This window comes from Schistocerca americana, chromosome 8, assembly GCF_021461395.2.
Source record: "Schistocerca americana isolate TAMUIC-IGC-003095 chromosome 8, iqSchAmer2.1, whole genome shotgun sequence".
In the NCBI taxonomy this organism is placed as follows: Eukaryota; Metazoa; Arthropoda; class Insecta; order Orthoptera; family Acrididae; genus Schistocerca; species Schistocerca americana.
Window position 1 is genome coordinate 237,934,176 of NC_060126.1, and position 24,427 is coordinate 237,958,602.

Below are 24,427 nucleotides of genomic sequence, written 5' to 3' on the forward strand. Positions count from 1 at the left end.
GCGATTGGTCGAGGATGTCAAGGTGGTTTTGGGGAGGGCGGCTTGTTTTGTGTTGCAAAATGGGGGGGGGAGACAGTGTCATGGGTGGGATGTGTGAGCTGGAGTGGCAATTGTTTGTACAGGAGCATTTTTTGTTGCAGTGGCAATTTCAGTCTCTAATGCCAAGATATTTTGTTGGTGCCCACCTGTAGAGAGAGGGATGATGATCTGATTTGATACGTTATAAATGATTTTTGAAAGCCTGCGACTGTAGAAACAATAGGCTTGTTTATAAATAAATAAATCAATCAATCTTCTGGTACCAGTCACGATTTTTCTTTATTTTACTTTTTGCACAACGCGTTTTGAGAAATAATTCCCATTTTCAAGTGTGTTTTTTGTGTGTATTAAGCCATTTCTTTTGATGTTGTCCATGTGTGTGAGCCTGCTTCATTTCGTTGACTTTTACTGCAATACATAAAAACACACAAATTTTTAGTTGGGTATCAATTCTTTTTGTGAAGTTAGAGGTGAAATTTGGAAGAATTTTTACTTAGTTTTCTAATGGTCCATTTGTGCAGTCTCTCTCTCTCTCTCTCTCTCTCTCTCTCTCTCTCACACACACACACACACACACACACACACACACACACAACTTGTTGTACACTTTACACATCAAAAATATCTTATATAAACAAAACAGTTACAAAGATCTTCTTACAGGTAGTCCACAGAGATAACATTATGGGTCTTCCACAGATTATATGTTTTTGTACAGAGGGATGATAAGTGTGATGAAGTGGGAGAGGTCGGGGCTTACATAGAGAGGAACTGTGTGTTTGGTTTTCCTGCGTGCTGTTAGAGATAGGAACAGTGGCTTGAAGGTAGTTTAATGAAACCTCTACCTGGCACTTAATTGTGAATTTCAAAGTACTCATGTAGATCAACTTTAAACTTTTTTTCTGCTTCTGGTTTGTAGATTCACTCATAAAATCAGTTTTTTTTCTATCCTGTCACTTTTCCTACATACACAGCAGAACCAAAAATAGTACTGGCGAACATGGCCAGAATTAAAAGAAGAAAACACACATTCAGAACTTTAAAACTAAGTAATATGACATGACACCTGTAGGAGGTCTAAATTAGTTCACAACGTATTTTCAACTTAATCATTTTTTATATTTAAAAAATGTAACAACTATGCTTGCTTGTCTTCTGTTTTTCATTTCACTGAAGGGTTCCAATGGCCTGAATAATGGTGTTCCATAGTATGGATGTATTGGTGAAAGCGTTCACCGTGCTCATCACTTGCAGCTCCCAAATTGTCTGGAAAGAACTGATGGTGGAATTATAAAAAATGAATTTTAAGTTACATTCTACACCCCATGTCCTTGTGGCTGCCAAACAGATCATTCTCAGTGGGAATGTAGTTATTGTCTCTTCTGCTGCCCAAAAAGCATTTCACAACTACTTTGAAAGAAGACCAAGCAGCTAATTCTTTTTGAGAGTTTGGTATCAACCGTAGGACATTTCATCGGTTTTGTTATTTGTGGTCCAACAAATACTTACTCTTTCGGCATTTCTGAACAAAAACAGTCTTGGTTACAAAATTATTAATGTCAATGACGCATTTCACCCTTTTTGGGGGATCATCAGATAGTCCCCAAGAACAAGAAACCAGTCAGTTAGATTCAAATGAAGGAAAAGGTCATGGTCCTGTCTTGCGCAGCTACACAGACAACGTGAACTAAAATACGTGACCCATTGGTCATAAAACCATGTGTAATGTATAATAGCCACCAAGGAAACTGGACGTATAATCCATCTGTCATGGAACACCTAAACCATGAAGTGGACTTGGTGAAGGGAGAGAAATAGCCGAGAAAGTACAAATATGTACTTCACGCAATTTAGGAAATTCACCCCCCCCCCCCCCCCCCCCCACACACACACGACAAGGCCCAACCTTCTTTGTCCATAGCTGTTGGCACCCCCCCTCCCCCCTTCCCAATGACAAGGCCCAACCTCCTTTGTCCATAGCTGTTGTAGAGTTAATCAGGCACAACTTGAAAGGAAGAGGAGTTGAAATAATTTTTGGGCTCAACCAATGGAGCATTTTTTACATTTTCTTTTCCAGATACATATGAATTCAATCTAGCCCATTCCTTCGCTGTATGATGGTTCTTGTAGTAATGGCTGTTCCATAGGCACAAAAAACAGCAGTATTTGTGAGTGAATCCGTCCTGTAAATCTGTGGCATGCAAGTACAGATAGGAAAAGACACCCCTTCATCTCAGGACATAGACAAATGCATTTAAGTTACATTTGGATACTATATTTAATGTCTAGTTTTGCTTGCGTGCCCTGCAGTATTTGTGAGGGAGAAGTAACAGTCTGAAAAATGGGCTTTAGGCTCACACCACACCACACAATACCACTGGAACAGTGAAGGGCATGGCTCCACATTCTTTCAGCCATTCAGTTTAAGTAGTAGAACAAGTTACGCAGACAATATGATGTGCAAAATGTTTATTTTGATCAGCAACAGGACAATCAAAATATATTATACGTGCTTTTAGAGTAAATCAGTGATGATTTTCTTGAGAGTTTGGGATGAATTTCACACACACACACACACACACACACACACACACACACACACACACACACACACACACAGCAATTGTTGCCTGGATGGTTTAGGTCATATTCACACAGAATTAATGCTCCGAGCAACTGAGATACTCTGCAACCAAGAGACCCAGCATGTATAATTAGGTGGAATTGTTCACACAGGGATACTACATTGGTGGTGTCCCATGTAGCCGCAACTTGGATACTACGTGACCCGACATGCTAGTTACTGAGTCTCCCAGTTGCATTCCTATTACTGAGTTGCACAACTTGCGAACAAATGTTTAGTTTGAAATTCGTAGGAGAAGTGGAGAAATATCTGGAACTATAAAATTGCAAATTTGAAAGCGTATTGAAAGGAGGAGGTGACAAAGTATGGCACGAAGTAACCAAGGAGGTTAATCTATCAGATAAGTTCATTATCAGTAGTTAAAATATTTAACATAAAATAAATACTCCCTACACACTATGCTTTAAGATACATTTTATTGAAAAACTAAGCAATTTATAAGCACCCACTATACAGTAATTGTAATAAATATGTAACAAAACTTTTTAATTACTTATTAATACATAAATAAAAACATACAGAAACTCATTTATAATTTTTGCTGAAATACACATCTCGCACCAAAAAAGATTGTAGAGAAAGATAATTATAGTAGATCCTGATTATTATTGATACAGTACTTCCACTGCGATCGAAGGAAGCACTAGGTGTCAGAAAATAGTTGGCTAAATAATTCCTTACTTCATTAGCAGTAGAATGGGGACGCAGTGCAATGTCTTTCCTTGGCTGTACTCTGACTTGGCATTTTGGAGTTGTTGCAGTGTTGTTCACCACAATTGTACTGGATACCTTCATGTTTTCGAATGAAAATATGCAGTATGCACGGCACACCACTCTTTCTGTAGTTCGAGAATGAATAGGACTGATCAGGACTTGGAACTTCTGTGTCAGCATTCCCCAGATTTTCTCCCTCTGCTTAATCTATGATAGTAAATTCTCTTCACATTATGAAGTATTCTTTGTGGGTACGGTCGCATCAAGTAGAGTGATAATGGAAACACTTCATCTACAAAATTATAAGGGAAATCATATTCATTTTCATTATCTAGTTATCTCAAAGGCAATGCAAGTTTAATCTTCAATTTGTAGTCAACTGTTTGGTTGCTGAAGCACGAAATATTCCTCCATCACTATTTCTACCTGCATAATCAGTTTAAATGATGATAAATAAGCCATCAGCCTCTCTGCATGCCAACAATACTATGGAGTGATTCTGTTTAGTTGGTTGAGCCTGTCCCAGGTAATTTTTCAATGCGGATATGTTTCCTGTGCAAATGCTCCCAAGTAATTAGGCAACTGGTAACCTACAATTTATATTATTCTCAGTGTAATGATGAACCCACAACTTTCTCACTCTTCTCCTTCTGTACCGGTGGTAATAATAATACTGTATTATAATATCATCATCACTAATAGTCACTAGACATTGTACTACTAGGGCCACACAATACAAAAATGCACGCTGTATGTCCTTTGCCCACAGCCAATGAAACTGATTTAATTTTCTATTCACACTGCAAGTGACTTCGCAGTACAGTTGGTTTGCAGCTATGAGCGAGTTTTCGATTACTACCACAGGTCCCAAGCAAAGTGCAGGAGAATATCTCCAATAGCATAATACTGCTCCCACTAGCCTTCATCCATGGCACGCTGCATGTTTCGAGCCACCATTCACCTGGATCATGGTGTTTGTGGAGATGACCAGCAACATAGTGAAGCAAAAATGCGATTTGCCCGAAGAGCCGACATTTCCATTGATCGATGGTTGAATCTCAATGGTTCCATGCACAGTGGAATAGTAGTAGATGATGATGGGTCAACATGTGAACACACAGGGGTGGTCTGCTTCAGAGCTCCATGTTCAACAATTTACAATGAATGGTGTGCTCCAAAACACTTGTGCGTGTACCGGCATGGTGCTCTTTCAGCTGAGATGCCACACATCACATTATATCCTGCCTTATAGAGAAAACAACCCTCTGAGCCCCACATTCTGTGAAGAGTTGCGGACATCCAACCATTGGTAGTTTCACTGTCCTACCTTTTTCCATAGATGTTCACAAAAGAAGTACATGAACATTCAACCTGCTTCATCATTTTTGACATACTCGTTCACAGCTTTGTGTAATAATAATCTGCCCTTTGTCAGTCACATGGATTTTCCGATCTGCAACCCATATCTTTGCTAGGGTGATCCCTCGATTGCGTTTGCTCCACTTACATACTTTTTTTACCACATCACGTGCCTCAATGCAACCAGGTGGCATCCAACATCACAGTGGGCAGAAGCCATAATGTTTTGGCTTATCAGTGTATGCTACAAGACAAGTAGCAGTTGAAGCTGTACGAAATAGCTGACTCAATATGCATATAAGAAGAAAGAGTAACATACTGTATATTTCACATGAATAATTAACTATGAGTCAACTAAGACTGTAAAAAGATATCAGTGATGTACCTCATGTGGAAACAGATATATGGTCAGTAATAATTGTCTCTGAATGGCCCTTTTTTTCACTTTGTCATATCTTATATGGGGACATTCTTTTCATATTAGTAACAGTTAAAAAGTAAAGAAAAAACCTGTCTAGATCATGTGCACAGCTTGTCGTATAGAGCACTGCAACCTTCTTTTTAGCAGGCTCATGTCTGTCTTCTGTCACGAACAACATTAAAGAATATGTTATCAGGGAATGGTTCATAAACAACAAGAAATGCAAACACTGATATTCCAAGGTACAGGATAACAATAACAGTAGAGTTAGTGCCCTCAAATTTTTTTGATGTTTCCTTTCCTTTTAAAAAATTCAGATAAAATTCTGACTGGATGATCAAAAATCCATGTTACAATAGAAGAGTTCTGTGATAGGGCCAGTGTTGATATCAGTATTTAAGATCATAGTTGTAAGATACTTACACTATACAAGTAAATTAACATTTTAGTACATTGATTGCAATTCTAATTTATCACTGAGGAAGCCTGTTCTACTGTGTGTGGTCAATTGCAAAAAAAAGGATCTGAATTATATTAAACAAAGAGGGGCAGGAAGGGAGGGGAATGTGAAGGTACAATGTTGAATGGCCTTTGTAATTAAAAAAAAAACTGCAAATTCCCATTGGTTTTAGATCTGCTTCATCAATGTTCACGTTGTGATTAAGTGGAGTGTATAGTTCAGAATCTATCCCATTTACACAGCCTTTGTGACTGCAGTGCCTTTTGGTTAGTCCTTAGCAGACACATTAAAACCTCAAAGGTTCTGATGTATCTGCTGTGACAATCTCCCTCATAAAAACCTATGCACTTGGCCCTTTAAAAACTTTCCTTTCAATGCTGTTCTTAGCATACTGCTGGATTGTTTATTCTGTCTAGTACGAAACTCACCCAATTTTTCAGTTTATTACCTGAATAGTCATGAACACACAGGAGAAATTTCAAAAAGACAATAGGAGTTTTGAGTCATTCCCTGGAAAATTTATGGATGGCACAGAAATATTTATCTGAGATTGGAGTTCCACATCTTGCCTGGACTGTACAAAGGAGAAGGAATTTGAGGAGCTACACTTAAATAAGAAATAGCCACAATGAATACTGGAAAGGTATAACAAACTTTATTAGTCAGTTTCTACAAATATATCTTCAGACTTTTCTTATGTTCTGTCAAACCATCCAGTCAGCTGTGCAGTCACAGATAGAATTAAAACAGCTGCTGCTACAATTAGTCCAGCAAGAAGAACGTTTGTCTGCTGTTGGTGTTGTTGTGAAGATGAAGCCTTTCCTCGATTTTTGGATAAAGGTGCTGATGAGGCCACATCTGAAGATTCTCGCTCCACTTCTGGGGGACAGAAATCCTCTGGATCTAAACACATATATAAGGTTTGCAGTTATTTGATTCAACTGTTGACCTATATATAATTTATAGAACATTTTACTTGAGAGATACTATAGGCCATGGTATTAATATAAATTTCTCATGCACATAATCAGTGACTTAAGGGATAGGAAGGTACAAACTGCACCAGCTCAGGTGAGAGCATTTACAACACACACACACACACACACGGGAAACATTCCACGTGGGAAAAATATATCTAAAAACAAAGATGATGTGACATACCAAACGAAAGTGCTGGCAGGTCGATAGACACACAAACAAACACAAACATACACACAAAGTTCAAGCTTTCGCAACAAACTGTTGCCTCATCAGGAAAGAGGGAAGGAGAGGGAAAGACGAAAGGATGTGGGTTTTAAGGGAGAGGGTAAGGAGTCATTCCAATCCCGGGAGCGGAAAGACTTACCTTAGGGGGAAAAAAGGACTGTGTGTGCGAGTATATACCTGTCCTTTTCCCCCCCTAAGGTAAGTCTTTCCGCTCCCGGGATTGGAATGACTCCTTACCCTCTCCCTTAAAACTCACTTCCTTTCGTCTTTCCCTCTCCTTCCCTCTTTCATGATGAGGCAACAGTTTGTTGCGAAAGCTTGAATTTTGTGTGTATGTTTGTGTTTGTTTGTGTGTCTATCGACCTGCCAGCGCTTTCGTTCGGTAAGTCACCTCATCTTTGTTTTTATATATGAATTTTTATACATGTACATTTGGAGATAAAAGCATTAAGCAAAGGAATAAATTACCTGCTTGAAGTTCCAAATCCTTCTGAACATCATCCTCACTCATATCAAGATCTAGCAGCTCCTGAAGTGATACAAGAGCCTCACTAGGACCTTCACCAGGGAATAAATAGTCAGAAAGTGCCACTCGACAATGAGGTAATGGCACTAATACTCTTCGTGGAGGCTCATGTAAGGTGACTCTTTCTGTAAACAATGGGAAAGTAAACCTGTAGATGGAACTATAACATGCTCACTGATGCTATGAGATCTAAGATGACATGTTTTACAAGCAACAAAAAGTCTTTCCTTCTTATCCCATGCAGGAAGTCTCCACTGACCAGCGGTTCTGGGTGACTTTCTCGAAATCTACCCTTTTCCTATGCCTCTGCCTCCCCAATCCTTTTCCTTACCCCTCTTCCTTCCCCTTCAACCCTTCTGCCTGAAGGAGGAGCAACTGGCTCCAGAAGCTTGCCTGTTACAACCGTCTTCTGTGTGCGTTCTGGCACAGCTTAGCGAGTAGATTTTTTATCTTTCCAGTTAAATTATTTTGTCAAATTCTGGTAGGAAACATACAGATCAAATACACCAAGATAACAGGTATCACAAAAATATTTGAAACATTTCTATATAAATGACTTTGGTTTCAAAGCTAAATTACTTTGCCTCAACTAGCTACACAATGACTTTAATCATTGTCAGGCATTTGACATCCATTACAAAATTAAGTCCTCCTCTAGGATTTTAAGGGATGGTTTGTTGTCTTTGGCTTCATGCTCCTGTATATTTTCTAATTTCATCTGCCCACCTCCTATTACATCATTGTCTGAGCCTTTGCATATCTTTCCAAATCCAACAGAAAAACTTCCTTTGTCCATCTATCACCCAACCAGGCTACTACATCCCAAGGTTGACATAATTTTCATTATAATTATGTCTTCAACTCCAGTCAGTTCCCTGATCCTCTTGTTTCTTTTCATGTTTCTCAGAACTTGCCAGGATCCATCTCTCCACTGCTGCTGAACAATCCTCAGTTTTTGAATGGCTTTCACATGAACATTTCTGATATCACTGCTGTAACCCACAACAACACACAATGAATTATTGTGAACTTTCATTTTATGACCCATCAGAAGCTTTTAGTGTACCAAAAGCACTATCTATTTTTACTGTTGCTTGCAGTGGCCCTAATTATTAAGTTTTGTTAGTACATTCGTAACTTCATTGCTAATGTGTAGTTTTTGTTTTTTTTGTTTTTTTTTACTGTTATTGCAATTCATTTTTAGGCCTAACTTCAGACTAGCTCTTTAGTAAGCAGTGCTTTGTATATGTTTATTTACACTAGAAGCAAACAGTAAAATGTCATCAACAAATCAAAGGTTGTTGGAAACGTGTTACATTAAGTCACTGCCAAGTTTCCTAAGAACAGTTACTACACATTTCACTGAAATTTAGTCAAACACTTTCCAAAGAATCTATGAATGTATTACAAATAGAGTTCACACAAATTGCTTCAGTTTATAATTTTGTTTACTAGTTGCAAATGTTACACTGTGTTATACCCACTTCTAAAGAAAGTTCACTGCTTTGCCTTGGTAAGCATTACTTTTTCAGTACGCAAGAGAGGAAGTTAATTGGCCTATGGTTTTTTATTGCCTTGTCTATCTTGTTACAAATTTTTTTCTGGATTCTTCAGACATTCTGCAAATAATTTTGCAATTGCCTTTCATATTACTTTGCTTCTAGATTTACCCTCTGCTTTCTTCATAAGCATAGTCTGGCAGTACTTCCAAAATATCATTTTTATTATTAACTATCTGTGCTTCTTGGACTATACAAAACTTAAGGAAATTTATGATATTTATCTAACTTTCTCTCTGTTATTTTTCCAAATAAAAGAGTCTCTGCTGTAATGTTTATCAAATAACAACATATTCTGCACTCTTAAGACATTATCAAATTAATTCAAAAAGGCAGAATTAAAAGCTATGGCAATCATCAATGTACGAGTAAATATATGTAACATATTATGAATATGCAGACAGAGAGAAACTTTACTGAATTATTACACAATTGTAGAACCATCAATGCAAACAGTTACTTCCTTAAAATATTCATGAGCATGCGTATGGAGTGACTGAGGGCAACAACCATATAAAATTAGTTGTGCATAAGGCAGACGCCAGACTGATATTCATTGGAAGAATCCTCAGGAAATGTTGTCTTTCAACAAATCATGTCTCTTAAAAAACAATCAATTGACCAATAGGATCCAAAGAACACAAACTTTCATTACAGTTTCATTTAGTAAGCAGAAAGTGCCATGGAGGTGCTAGCCAATCCAGGGGTAAATACTGCAAGAGGTGTTCTGTATTATGGTGTGGTCTACTGTTAAAAGTTATGAAAGTGTACATTACTTGACAAGTCAACCAGCTTACTGCTTCATCCAACGTGTATCTTGTGAAAAGAATCCAACGTGTATCTTGTGAAAAGAATCCGACATGTATCTTGTGAAAAGAGCATGGAGATAAAATTAGATCTGAGCCTATATGGAGAGTTACCAGCAACTATTCTTCCCACTAGCCATATGTGAATGGAACAAAGACAGGAGGAAGTGACACAATGTATCCCCTGCCACACATCAAAAGGTGGCTTGTGGAGTACAAGTGTAGATGTAAATCATCATCTCACCAGCTGTACATTGCATGCCTAGCATTTGCACCTGCCAACTCTCCCTCCCACGTTCCTATCCTGCATACCTGCTGCCTCCGAAACTGCTAGCCCCTCATCCCCAACCTCCCCTCTGTATTCCCACCTTCCCCCCCTTCTATCCACCCCATCTGATAACCTCCATCCCAGTCAACCTTCTGAACTGCAGTTCCAACACTGTTTCCAGTCAGCACAATGTAGGTGCCTAGGTGTGTGTGTGTGTGTGTGTGTGTGTGTGTGTGTGTGTGAGCGCGCGCGCGGTGATTTTGGGGGGGGGGGGGGGGGGGGGAGCAGGAGCAGGCATGAACACCTCTCTATCTAATCAAAAGATTTATATATAAAAACAAAGATGAGGTGACTTACCGAACAAAAGCGCTGGCAGGTCGATAAGACACACAAACAAACACAAACATACACACAAAATTCAAGCTTTCGCAACAAACTGTTGCCTCATCAGGAAAGAGGGAAGGAGAGGGGAAGACGAAAGGAAGTGGGTTTTAAGGGAGAGGGTAAGGAGTCATTCCAATCCCGGGAGCGGAAAGACTTACCTTAGGGGGAAAAAAAGGACAGGTATACACTCGCACACACGCACATATCCATCCACACATACAGACACAAGCAGACATATGTCTGCTTGTGTCTGTATGTGTGGATGGATATGTGCGTGTGTATACCTGTCCTTTTTTCCCCCTAAGGTAAGTCTTTCCGCTCCCGGGATTGGAATGACTCCTTACCCTCTCCCTTAAAACCCACTTCCTTTCGTCTTCCCCTCTCCTTCCCTCTTTCCTGATGAGGCAACAGTTTGTTGCGAAAGCTTGAATTTTGTGTGTATGTTTGTGTTTGTTTGTGTGTCTATCGACCTGCCAGCGCTTTTGTTCGGTAAGTCACCTCATCTTTGTTTTTATATATAATTTTTCCCACGTGGAATGTTTCCTTCCATTATATTGTAATCAAAAGATTTATTTGAAAAGGTAGTGAAGTTTTGATTCTTTTCGTGAATGCGTTGATGTCTCAACACTTCTGCTGTTTGGTGAGTGGTATCCTTTACTTTTTAATTATTTACATTCTGCCAAAACTTTCCTCACTACATTTGTGAGGAGTACATTCCAATCAACAGTGAAATGCTATAAAAAGACTGGATTAGTCTTCCACTGTTTATTAAGTCCTTGTTCTTGCCAATTCTCTCCTCCATTTACCTGGGTTGTGTTATTTCAATCCTTTAATACAATCATTTTTTACTCGCTCCTCTATTTTGCATGTATTCATGCAAGTCATTGCTGAAGATATCTAACAAACATGTTATACCTTCAGGAGACCCTTGCTCCTCTTCTATTAGGCTGTCCCAATGCAGTTCAAGTCTAGCAGCCAGTGACCGTATTATGTCTTCTTTAAGTGCCTAGAAGTATTAAAATCAAAATCAACATTTGTTCATTCATTTAGATATGTACCATATTTTAAAAATTTCAAATTCTATGTGACGTGGAGCTATGCTGGATAACAAAAACTTATCTTCATCATAAATACACAAATATTACAAAAAGCACTTTCAAGCAATTTACAAAGTTTTTCCAGGGTGATAGATAGTTGTGGTATAGACAGCGTAATTCAGATTACTACTCAACTCCTAACAAAGACAACTAGGTTAGTTGCCAAAATATAGCACGTAATAATCAACTCAACCATACATTAAAAAATGCTTTCAGCCAGTTCCATTGTAAACTACATATTTCATCTGAACACAGAACAATCCACAACTCACTTTTTACAATTCTAGTACTGCGGCGAAAAGCATTTTACGATGACACCCCGCATATGCATCTCAACATCATGAGGGCTGTTCAAAACCAAAGGTATGAAACAACATTGTGGGTATAACTGAAGTATGTTCAAAAGAAATCAACGAATGTCCCAGTGTTTCATGAACTGAGGGATTCCCCGTTTCCAGAAAGAGCCAGTTTTTATCCCAAGTTGAAGCACTTCCCTTTCAGATGTGGTGGTTTTTTTTTTTTTTTTTTTTTTTTTTTTTATGAACCAAACACATGGAATTTGCAGATTGGCACGTCCAGGCTGTAGAGCTGATGCTCAAGCCACTCCCACTTCAACTTCAACTTGGCCATTACACTGTGATCAGCCCATGCTGTCTGCTCTTGATGGACTAGCACAGACTATGGAGTGACTCACAGTTCACACCACTGTTAATCGTTTTTCCGTGCTCAAGGAATTCGATGAGTAGCGGACCTCAGACATAAAAAAAGATGGTAAGCATCACCTTGCATGATGAGGGCACAGCCTGGATTTTTAGTGGGAGATGACGATGCTACATTCGTGTCTCTAGATGTCTCACTATGTTATCTCAAAGCTGCATATGCAAATTTCAAATGGTTTAGTTGTTACGTTTTTTATCTTTTCATTTGGATATTCCTTAAATATACACAGACAGCCTGAATATTACCTGATATATGTTTAAACGTGCTGAAATTCATTGCACCAGTTTAAAGTGGAAATGAACTCAGCACAAAATTGAAGTCAATTCTCTGTAAATATTGCCTGGTGTCCATATAATACGAAGCCTTAAATATGAGAAATTTAATGTCTAATATACATAGCAGTTTTAATTAAGCAATGTGACTACTAAAAACTGCTGTTATGACAATAATGATTCCATTATATTATTATCTTCAAATCCAAGTGATGGAAAAAAGTGACAGATTTCTCTTTCCTCTCATTATGCCTAGTTGTTATTCGGCTTATGTAACATCTAGCATATAATTGCTTATGAGCCTTTAGCTCATTACTAATACACTCAACTGATATTTATTGCATTTATAAAATGAAAATACACTGAAGAAACATAACTTGTCACAAAAAAACAATGATTTAAAATGCTGAATGATTTACAATTACTGTTTCTGAGCCTGTGAAAATATTTTATAAATGCTTGATAATGATTGTAAAAAGTAGTAAGTAAATAAAGTGTTATCACCTTTATTAGAAGATTTCTGAACTCGCATGACCTACATTGAACAGAATTTCATTTTCAGGAAGCTGCAGATGTTTTTAGTCACTTATTTAAAATTCAATATCTGTCACAAATGTTATTGATCACAACATAATGTAATGCTAGAAATAAGGAATGTAGTGACACAGCATGTGTTCAAAATTTTTGGTTGTCAGAAATAACGGCAAAAGCACATTTTGTGCTTTTATTGCTACAAGACCAAGCAGCAGCAGCAAATTCACCACTCATTGCATTATACGTAGTACATCACTGCATTATAATCTAATACAGTAAAATTCTTCTTTTAAACTTTTCATGGGACTTTGAGAAAATGGTATAAATTGTGGGAAAATGTAAATAGTGCCAAATTTTCCAAGCATATAATACATTTTACATTTCATGAGCACACCAATAGTTTATACTTTTTGATTAATAAAGCCAGAATTATAGTTTCTTCAATTTCTTCTACTGCATTTTTTCTATCAACAACAAATATTTAGCATAATCACAAAATCTGGAAATATATTACAAACATACATACATAAAGTCAACCTGTAGACAATAAGTGTATTTAACTTCAAAATATAAAAGTTGCTACATCGTATGTTAAAAAGGATATTTTGAAAAAATATATATATGATAGCAGTTGGTAATGGGTGATGGTTTGCATAAAATATGGTGGATACAATGACAGAATTACATTCTATAAGTCGTATTTATATTGTGTAGCCTTTGCTATATGAAATAAAGGATAACATTTGGCGATTTGGCATAATAGGGTGGACCCAGTAATAGAATTACATTCTATATATATATATATATATATATATATATATATATATATATATATATATATATATATATATATATATATATATATATATTTTTTTTCTTTCCTTTTTTTGGGGGGTGGGGCGGGGGGGGTGGCTGATATTCATTCCCAACACTTCAAAAATCGTTACAAACTCTGGGAACTGGTGGTGGGGGGAGCGGATGGGGAAGAGAGAAGCATATACTGTAGAGCACTTGATGATGTCTCCCTGAAGATCAAACTTAATATATTAACAAAATCTCCACATAGTATGTACTTTTTTAACATTATGTGTCACATCTGGGACAGTTGGGAGGAAGGCAGAATATTATATGAAAGAGGTGCTACCACAGCTCTTGTTTATTGTTGACAACTCTTGTTTATTGTTGACAAGTTTTGTACTGATTGGGCTAATTCTGAAGTTGCAGCCCAGTCCCACTACACACAGTAAAGGTATTCTAAGGTTGGCAGTGTTCAGAGACAAAATTCTAGCGTCACCGACTGTTCCAACTTCTACCGATTTACAACTATGGAGACCAGAACTCAAAAAGTTTTCTGTGGGATGTCTGGAAACACTACATGAAGGACAATGCCTTGCAAACTTAAATTACATTTCAATTACATGTTTCTGTTTTATTTTTTGTTTCTCTCCTTTAATATTGTTTCATTAGGTGTCATTGTGGGAAATTTATAATTATGATAATGCAAAAGTGTCTGCAAATTAACACTCTGAAGGGACCAATAAAAAGTGTCAACAACAATGAGAAAAATGTTAAGTCCAGGAATGTGAACACCAGGTTATACTGAAGTATAATCACAATACAATTTCACTTTTGACACTTAACAGCATCTTTTGGTAGGAATTCAATGCACCACAACAAAGTTAAAAGGTATGAAAAACTGTCCTACCAACCTGTACTGCATCGCCAACTGTAGCCTTCTCATTAACAAAAACACGACTTGCCAAGGTACCGTAAACTTCCATACTGGCTCCACATGGCAAAAGTTGCATTTCTTCTTCATCACCAGTTCCCTGTAATGATAGAATAAAGAAATTCAGGAGTAGTAAAATTACCAAACTTTGTACAGTATAAGCCTGTCACTGTACTCAATTCAAAGTTAGTCTTTCTTCAGTCTGGATCAAAAGCACGTACTGTCTCATAGCCTACTATTCTCACAAAACATCAAGGAGTCTGCTAAACTCAGGTGTCCCATTAAGTGGACACTCATCAACTGTGTCTTCTAGTCTTAGTACATGGGGGACTACAGATATTCTATATGTTATACCAAAGGCATCTTTGTGCCCTCAATGGCACAAAGCTACCGGTAGAATTTTCTTCCGCTCCAGGATCCAAAGGGATTACATCTGTGATTTAAATTTAATATGATATAATATCAAGATATAAACCAGCCACTTTGATACTTCCAGTCTCTTTCTTTGTGCCATTGCAGTTTCTATAGATGTGGAAGTTTCACATTGCACCCATCAACATCCATGCAAATGAAAGATATAGGACTATGTAAACATGAAAAGATACCTATGTGATTAAATTCAAAAGAAGAATTATTAAGCTTAATAACACTTAGAATTGATTTACAATTTTTTTTTCTCTCGAGGAGAACACTGGTTTGCACTTCCTGTACATTGGAATTTCCTCCCTGCTAGTAAACCTTTAGTATGGTGCTCATTCATATATTTACCAGTTTTATCCCTCCCTTCACAGAACAGCATTTGACAAATCTTTTGGCATTTAATTACATCACCCTTTCTGCACATGAGTAGTGGAAGGCAGGAAGTACGTTTAAACTATGAAGTGGTACCAAAAAGTAATGAGAAATCTTTTCACACTTAACAAGGGGCCAAGTGGTGGGGGCTATCCCTATAACTATATCTACTATTCACTGATCTGAATCTTAATGAACTGTTCACTAAACTTCCATAAAAAAAAATCATTTGTTGTTACACATATTTTTATAAGACTCAAAAAGACAGCGAGAAAATCTAACTTACAAAAGTGGATAATCCACCATGAATTTCTTCCCCAAGGCGTAACAGTCAACTGTAATATCAGTTCCAACAGCTAAAATGACTGCACCGTCCACTGTAGAAGAAAATTATCCTGCATTATAGTGATCAAAAGATTGGCTCTTCTACCACAAAAATACTCCTGGTCGCACAGCAATGAGCTCAGGTAGTTTTTTGTCAAACGCAGAATGACAATAATTATACTGCACATAACTCATTGGCTCTGATCCCTTTTGAATGTTTTTCCCAATTCCTAGAATGAAGAGAGGCTTTAGGGTAAGCGTATTTATTATCTACAGGCAAAATAAAATTGCCTGAAACATGAAAGAGCATTTATTAAAACAGGAACTCTGACGAAACTTATGCTTTTCGATGGAAGACAGTTGGTAGTTTTTTCATAACAGATCAGCCAGCTAGAGAATACGAGGGTCACTCCAAAAGAAATAAACACTTTTTTTAATCCATCTTTTATTCTACATGTTTGAATGTTTTACAATGTGTAGATACTTCCTTTAGGAACAATATTTTCATTTCTTCACAAAATTTCCATCCCTCTCAACTGCCTTACACCATCTTGGAACCAGCACCCGTATACCCGCACGGTAAAATTCTGTAACAACCTGTTGGAGCCACTTTATGGCAGCATGCACAAGGGAGTCATCATCTCCAAACCTTGTTCCACGAAGAGAGTCTTTCAGTTTCCCAAAGAGATGATAGTCACATGGATCCAGGTCAGGACTGTAAGGCGGGTGTTTCAGTGTTGTCCATCTCAGTTTTGTGATCGCTTCCATGGTTTTTTGACTGACATGTGGCCGTGCATTGTTGTGCAACAGCAAAACATCCTGCGTTTGCTGATGTGGTCGAACACAACTCAGTCAAGTTTGAAGTTTCTTCAGTGTCATCACATATGCATCAGAATTTATGGTGGTTCCACTTGGGATGATGTCCACAAGCAAGAGTCCTTTGGAATCGAAAAACACCATAGCCATAACTTTTGCAGCAGAAGGTGGGGTTTTGAATTTTTTTTTTCTTTCTTGGGTGAACTTGCATGATGCCACTCCACTGATTGCCTCTTTGTCTCTGGTGAAAAATGATGGAGCCATGTTTCATCACCTGTCACAATCCTTCCAAGAAATTCATCTCCACCATTCTCGTACCATTCCAAAAGTTCGCTGCATACCATTTTTCTTGTTTCTTTGTGCGCCACTGTCAACATCCTGGGAACCCACCTAGCACAAACCTTTTTTAATGCCAATACTTTCAGTATTCTGCAAACACTTCCTTCCCCTATCCCAACGTAGCATGACAATTCGTTCACTGTGATGCGTCTGTCAGCAGTCACCAATTCGTTGACTCTCTGCATACTGTTTGGAGTGTGTGTGCAGTACGAGGCCTGCGGCTGCGAGGACAATCCTCAATATTGCCGTGCCTGCTTTCATCACGTAACCTGCTTGCCCACCGACTAACTGTACTGCGATCGACAGCAGCATCTCCATGCACCTTTTTCAACCTCTTGTGGATGTTTTCCAGTGTCTCGTTTTCATAGCACAGGAATTCTATGACAGCACATTGCTTCTGATGAATGTTAAGTGTAGCAGCCATCTTTAAGGCATGCTGTGACGGCGCCACTCTCAGGAACAGGTTGAACTAAGTTTGAAAACAAGCGGGAAGGATGTATCTACACACTGTAAAACTTTCACACATGCAGAATGAAAACTGTATTTTTAAAAAAGTTGTGTGCATTTTTTTTTTGGAGTGACCCTCGTACATCATTATCACCACTACAGCAACAGTAAAAAGTTCTCATCACTTTTGGGTGCCCCTAATATTACAGAAATGCTGGATAAGTTCTCTAAATTGTTCTCTCTTCCACACTCCCCCCCACCACACACACAAATGAGAGTGAGCTAGAGAAAGTAGAGAGAGACTTCCACCATCATCAACCCACAGGAAAGAGATCAGTTCTTAGTACTACCTCATTCATAACAAAAATCTGGAAATTTACCAATCTGACATATGGAAACTTACCAATTTGCATGGTTGATACAAAACTGCAGACAGTGTCAATGGTTCTTTCTTTCCTTTTGCCTTGTGGCCTGTGCCAGTCCAGTCCACAGCTTCAATACCATCAGACAGATCTGGTGCCTGACCTTCTATGATGCAGGCTGATGCCTGAACAGATTCTTCCACGGTTTGTAAAATTTCCTGCAAAAATATTAAACAATAATTTGATCAAACAATGGAAAATCCAGGATGGAATAATTTGACTGTCATCTCTACTTCAATAACACAGTTTCTCAGTGTTACCCAATACAACATAAGAATTAACAAAATAATTTTAATTCAAGAAATTACATGTTGGTTGGTGGGTGGTAATATGAGAATAAACAGTGAGGTCATCAATCCCTCATTCATGGACTAGTCCATCTAGATTTAGTGACATCTGACATCAGCCAGAAATATGATTGATTCGTGATAGTATAAGGTAGTGGTACTGAAAGCAACATTGATGCCAGAGATGAGAAATAAATGCATGAGACATGAAACTATATGGGTCAGGTAGGTGTGTGTGTGTGTGTGTGTGTGTGTGTGTGTGTGTGTGTGTGTGTGTGTGTGTGTGTGTGTGTGTGTGTGTGGGGGGGGGGGGGGGCGCTCGCGCGTGCGCGCAGACTAGGGAGCAGGCAAGGGCCCCAAGGGTTCACCTATAGTGAGAGGCACCTCCCCATCTCAATCCCCCTTGACCCAATGCAGGAGTAAGACAGTAATGGAGTAAATAATTCCTTCTCATTAGGTGGAAAGGAGGTGCTTAACATTTGGCATGTGGCTGCTGCAATCTTAAGGTGACTGTGGGAAATAGGAATGTGCAGCAGATGTAATATTATGCCACAACAGTTACGATTATTTCCTGCTGTGACTGCTAGATGACAGTAGCAGCGTCATTGTAAGTATTCATTTTTGAAACGTGATATTGTCACTTGCTTCATAAGCATTAGCTGACATGGAAGTTCTCTCTGTTAGGTGCATTTTATTTGCTCTTGTGTTAATTTTTTGTTCAGAATATAGGGTGAAGATGAGAAGTGTTCAGAGTAAATTATTTATGAAGTCCTTGAGGAGTCTACAGATAATGAAAATGAAGTATCTGATGAAAATTCATTTTACAATTTATCTGAAAAAAAGTGATAGGCTACTTTTTTTAAAACTGAACTGCTGCATATGTTTAATGTATTACTTTCACAGATTGTGTGTTATCACTGATTCTTCTATAGGAACATTACAAAAGGAACCCAAGCATACTTCAGCTTTTACACTTATGCCTATTCAAAGTAGGAAAAAGGCATAAAAATGACGAATTTTAGGCATAACTGCATACACAGACCTTTGTTGATTGAAACAGAATGGAGCAGTTGATGAATTAAGCGAACCTTCAAGTTTGTTCTTTTTATTTCTTCGACAGTGCACTAATAACAGACATGAATGGACAAAAGAATCATTATATAATGCAAAACCTTTGAAGGTGAAATAAGATCATGCCTATTACTAGGTTCAAACAATGGAAAACTGTAACAGCAGCAGACGTGTAAGAAAAATATCCTTGCTATTTTGCTGCATATAGCATTAAGTGAGAGTCCTGACTTGAAGAATCACCTTGTCAGTTGTAATTTTTGCCCCGGTTTTTTGTCAAAGGACAGATTTATAAACATATTATCCAAGTTTCAGTTGAATAACACCGCCAAAAACGAAAGGTTAACAAGGATTTGATGCACTTTTTAAAGTAACACCTCTCTTCAATACACAGAAAAATTCCAAAATATTTATTACACAAAAGAATCTGTAATAGTCTAAGGAAGCTGACCCTTCTGGTACAAGCATCTTGTTACCTGCTGCTCGGCAGTCAATGGAGAGCTTTCCTCAAGGATTAGGAAAAGTGGCTCAACTGTCAGAAAAATACTTCCATCATCATGTAATCATTGCAGATGGGAAAAGGGGATGAATGTGTGTGGTATGCTGAGAAAAGAAGGAAAAAACATGGAAGGCAGGTGGAAAGGACACTTCATATGAGTGCGGCAAAGTCCATGTATATTCATTGTTTCAAGTTTATCACACCATACTCCATTATGAAGCTAAGTTTTATTTTTATGATGTGTTCTGTGTGCTTATTTGTTTGTGATGTACGTGGCTAATTAAATTTAAGGAGAAATATCACGTGTTTGTTTACGTATTTGAATACTAGGGCACTTTTTCAATTTTTTCTGCAATCAATGTTACTAAATTGAAGCTTCATCTGTGTAATCAGTTTCAGCACTAGGAATGCCAAAATGAGTGTGTGTGAAGTTGAAAGTCCAATAACATAATGTTTTGAAATTACAACTACTGATTTCTACTCACATGACAACCACCAGAGAGGGGTGGAGGGGGGGGGGGACCAATTTAAGCCAGTCTGCAAATAATGGCATGTACCTATGAGACAAGCTCCATTAGCATAGCAGTAGGTCCAACTACAGTGAAAGAAAATGTGAGAACTAACAGGTTGATTAGAGTGTAGGCGCACTCTAGCGTGTCCTGGGCAGAGCATGTCATGGCAGGCATCCCACCCCTAATCTGATACAGCCAAATTGTTAACTACAGCAATAGAAAAAACCTATTCAACAGTTCTTTCATCATTGGCTAGTATCAAGGAAAAGGAATCTTAAAGGTCTGCTTCACCAGAGTGCTTTACCAAAGGGAGTCCTAAAATAGTACATTACAGTGCAGCAAAAAAAGGTAGCTAACTGCATTGAAAGCAATTAAAAACTTAGTAAAAGATGGATTATAATAGAAACTGTCAGAGGAGGTAGTGTCGAGGATGCAGAATGCATTACAGAAGAATGGCACGTAGCTGTGGTCTCTTTGATAGAGCACAGTTTATTAAAGAAGGCAGCAGTCCACCAGTTTTTCCAACTCCAAATGAGTAGAGGTCTTATTTGCACCTGCAAATCCACACCTAGGATTGACAAAGTGAATGTTGGGCGAGTAATCGCTTCTTTAGCCAAATGAGCTGTCGCTCGATACCCACATGAGTGAAGACCCACAGTAAAGTATCTGAGCTGGTAGTATGATTAACGTAAGAGAGAGGCGCTCTATTGTTCCTGATCTATATTAATGACATAGGATACAATCTGAGTAGCCGTCTTAGATGGTTTGCAGATGATGCTGTCATTTACCGTCTTGTGAAGTCATCAGATGATCAAAATGACTTGAAAAATGGTTTAGATAAGATATCTGTATGGTGCGAAAAGTGGAAATTGACCCTGAATAAGGAAAAGTGTGAAGTTATTCACATGAGTACTAAAAGAAATCAGATAAATTTCGATTACACGATAAGTCACACAAATCTGAAGGCTGTAAATTCAACTAAATACTTAGGGATTACAATTACAAATAACCTAAATTGGAATGATCACATAGATAATATTGTGGGTAGAGCAAACCAAAGACTGCGATTCATTGGCAGAACACTTAGAAGGTGCAACAGGCCTACTAAAGAGCCTGCTTACACAACGCTTGTCCGCCCTATTCTGCAGTATTGCTGTGCGGTGTGGGATCCGCATCAGGTGGGACTGACGGATGACATTGAAAAAATTCAAAGAAGGGCAGCTCCTTTTGTATTATCGCGAAATAGGGGGGATAGTGCCACAGGCATGATACGTGAATTGGAGTGGCAATCATTAAAACAAAGGCGTTTTTCACTGCGATGTGATCTTCTTATGAAATTTCAATAACCAGTTTTCTCCTGTGATTGTGGAAACATTCTGTTGGCACCCACCTACATAGGGAGAAATGATCATCATGATAAAATAAGAGAAATCAGGGCTCACACAGAAAAATTTAAGTGCACGTTTTTCCCGCGTGCTGTTCGAGAGTGGAACGGTAGAGAGACAGCTTGAAGGTGGTTCACTGAACCCTCTGCCAGGCACTTTATTGTGAATAGCAGAGTAATGATGTAGATGTAGATTGTGAATAAGAGATATCAGAGGACGACAAGAGTAACATCAATCAGTTCAGGGGGGGGGGGGAGGGGGGCAAACTTCAGGTGTTTGAAATAAATTGGTCCTAATTTACGGTCAGGATACTAACCAGGAAGGAGTGTACAGAAACACACAGGGAGCACACTATTATGGTCCCAGAAAAGGGACTTGATGCACATTCCAACTGAGACATGCATCCAAGTTCGGGGGAGCTGGTATCAAGTTGTGTCTGTGTGCCTAAGGAAGTAGGCCATTCTGGTCCCAGACAAGAAAATAATTCCCAGACATCCCTGCGCGCCTTGAAGTCACATTGAGGACTGTGGTGGCTGTGCATAGAGCAAAACACAGAAGTCGTGGTGAGCAGCAAAGGAAAATCAGTTGTTTTGTGTCAATCTTGAGCAGGGGTCACTGCAATTGCACCATAGCACAACGCATGAATACTGCTCAAGATGACAAATTTTAACTATCATGGTTTTCCCAAACATCAGTACTTGCATTGTGAATGAAAAGTTTGATGCAAACACACAAACAAAATGAATGTGAAAACTGTGCATGTGTGTTTTCAGTTCATTTTCGACCTGAAGATTATGAATGAGATTTGACAAATAAAGTACTATGGTTACCTTCAAGAAAGAAGCTGCTATTCACAGCAAACCCCAGTATAAATATTCTAACTGGCATGGGGAAGAAATTACAGAATAATTTTAAAACCAAAATTACCTTAACATAAATCAATTTGCATCAGTTTAATGCTTTTTTTCACATGTTACTGGATTACTCTATGACAGTGAATGATTCACAAAACTGTGTAGCAAATACAGAAATTATGTTGCTCAGGTTTTTGCTCCCAGGTGGCATAGCTTCATTTCTTATGGAAATAACCTTTATTTTGTTTGTATTCTGAAGATGTGTTATCTATTTCAGTGTAAGAAAATAGTACAACTTGTGACGTAACTCTTATACCTGCACATTTTGCATGATTTTCTGGAGCTTTACAAGTAACAATGATAGTCTAACAAGGCAAACTCCCCATTGCCTGCCTGCCTGCCTGCCTGCCTGCCCCCCCCCCCCCCCCCCCCCCCCCCGGTTTAGTGATAAGATGGCCCAGTGGATAGCTCATCACAAATTGAGGGGGGGAGGGAGAGGAAGGAGAGGCAGAGGGAGAGGAAGGAGAGGCAGAGGGAGAGGAAGGAGAGGCAGAGGGAGAGGCAGAGGGAGAGGAAGGAGAGGCAGAGGGAGAGGAAGGAGAGGCAGAGGGAGAGGAAGGAGAGGCAGAGGGAGAGGAAGGAGAGGCAGAGGGAGAGGAAGGAGAGGGAGAGGGAGAGGAAGGAGAGGGAGAGGAAGGAGAGGGAGAGGGAGAGGAAGGAGAGGGAGAGGAAGGAGAGGGAGAGGAAGGAGAGGGAGAGGAAGGAGAGGGAGAGGAAGGAGAGGGAGGAGAGGGAGAGGAAGGAGAGGGAGAGGAAGGAGAGGGAGAGGAAGGAGAGGGAGAGGGAGAGGAAGGAGAGGGAGAGGAAGGAGAGGGAGAGGAAGGAGAGGGAGAGAGCAAAATAGAAACAATGAAAGGTCCAAGTACAAGAAGTGCAAACTAGAGCAACGTGGAAGAGCTACAGCATTGTGGTTAAGTGATCATGGTGTCTGTCTGCTAAGCGGACGTGCCGGGTACGAAACTCCTTCGAGCCATTTATTTATTTATTTATTTTCACAACACTATGAACTGCCCACATTATACACTGCCCATCCAGTCATCGAAAAGTTTGTTCCCTTTCTGTAGTATTGGCAGTTGTCATACTGTACATTGGTTATAAAATATGACTCATGTGGTAAGAATACATTACTGTCACAAGTGAATGTGATGAATAGTGAGAGCAGGCAAAACACCACTTAGACATCTCACAGAAATGAAAAACAACAAATGTGTGTGAATTATGTTACAACAAAGGAATTTGAGAGTCAAAACTTCCAAAATAAAACACAACTTCAAAAACATAGGTTTTGACACAGCACAGAGAAACTGTGTGATTGTGAAACTGTTGCATTCATTTGATGCAGCTTATGTGACAAATTATTATGTTTTCCTCATTTCCTTTGGAGTGATCACATTCACACGAACACCTAAATCAGGGGAGGAGGCATACCTCACTCACTAGGCATACAAATTAGATGCATTGATAAGAGATTCCTACAATATGGCAAATGTAGTTACTAATGCCATGTATAACACCCAAGACGTATTTTCTGTTGGAAATTTGGATGACTTGTCACCTTTACTTCAAATGTATGCAGTTCCCTTTCAAAAGCCACTTCCTTTCGGTTGCTAATAGAGTATTCATGTAGAATCAACATTCATTATAGAGCTTTTCCTTACACCTTGCTGTTGCAAACAGACATGGCACCATGACAAAGAGAGAAGTTTGAATACAGCAGGGAAAAAAAAAAGCATGGAGAAGTATTGAACACGGCTCGCCTGCTTTGCAATCCAGCACAATGACCACTTAATCACGATGCCATAGCTGTTCCACACTGCACTATGTTGCACATCATGTGCTTGGACCATTCACTGTTTCTATTTTGCTTTTTTCCACAATTCAGTA

At 38.8% G+C, this 24,427-nt stretch overlaps 1 protein-coding gene across 1 annotated transcript in view; it reads right to left on the bottom strand.

The window, feature by feature from the left end:
- Nucleotides 1-6,270: 6,270 nt before the first annotated feature.
- LOC124544983 (protein odr-4 homolog) overlaps nucleotides 6,271-24,427 on the bottom strand; it is a 46,400-nt gene continuing 28,243 nt past the window's right edge. Inside the window, exons 5-9 of the mRNA XM_047123732.1 lie at nucleotides 17,860-18,036; nucleotides 14,719-14,838; nucleotides 11,302-11,392; nucleotides 7,312-7,494; nucleotides 6,271-6,540 (exon numbers count right to left, since the gene is read on the bottom strand). Coding sequence (XP_046979688.1) covers nucleotides 6,332-6,540; nucleotides 7,312-7,494; nucleotides 11,302-11,392; nucleotides 14,719-14,838; nucleotides 17,860-18,036 — 780 coding nt within the window. The 3' untranslated portion in view covers nucleotides 6,271-6,331. The remainder of the gene's footprint in view (nucleotides 6,541-7,311; nucleotides 7,495-11,301; nucleotides 11,393-14,718; nucleotides 14,839-17,859; nucleotides 18,037-24,427) is intronic.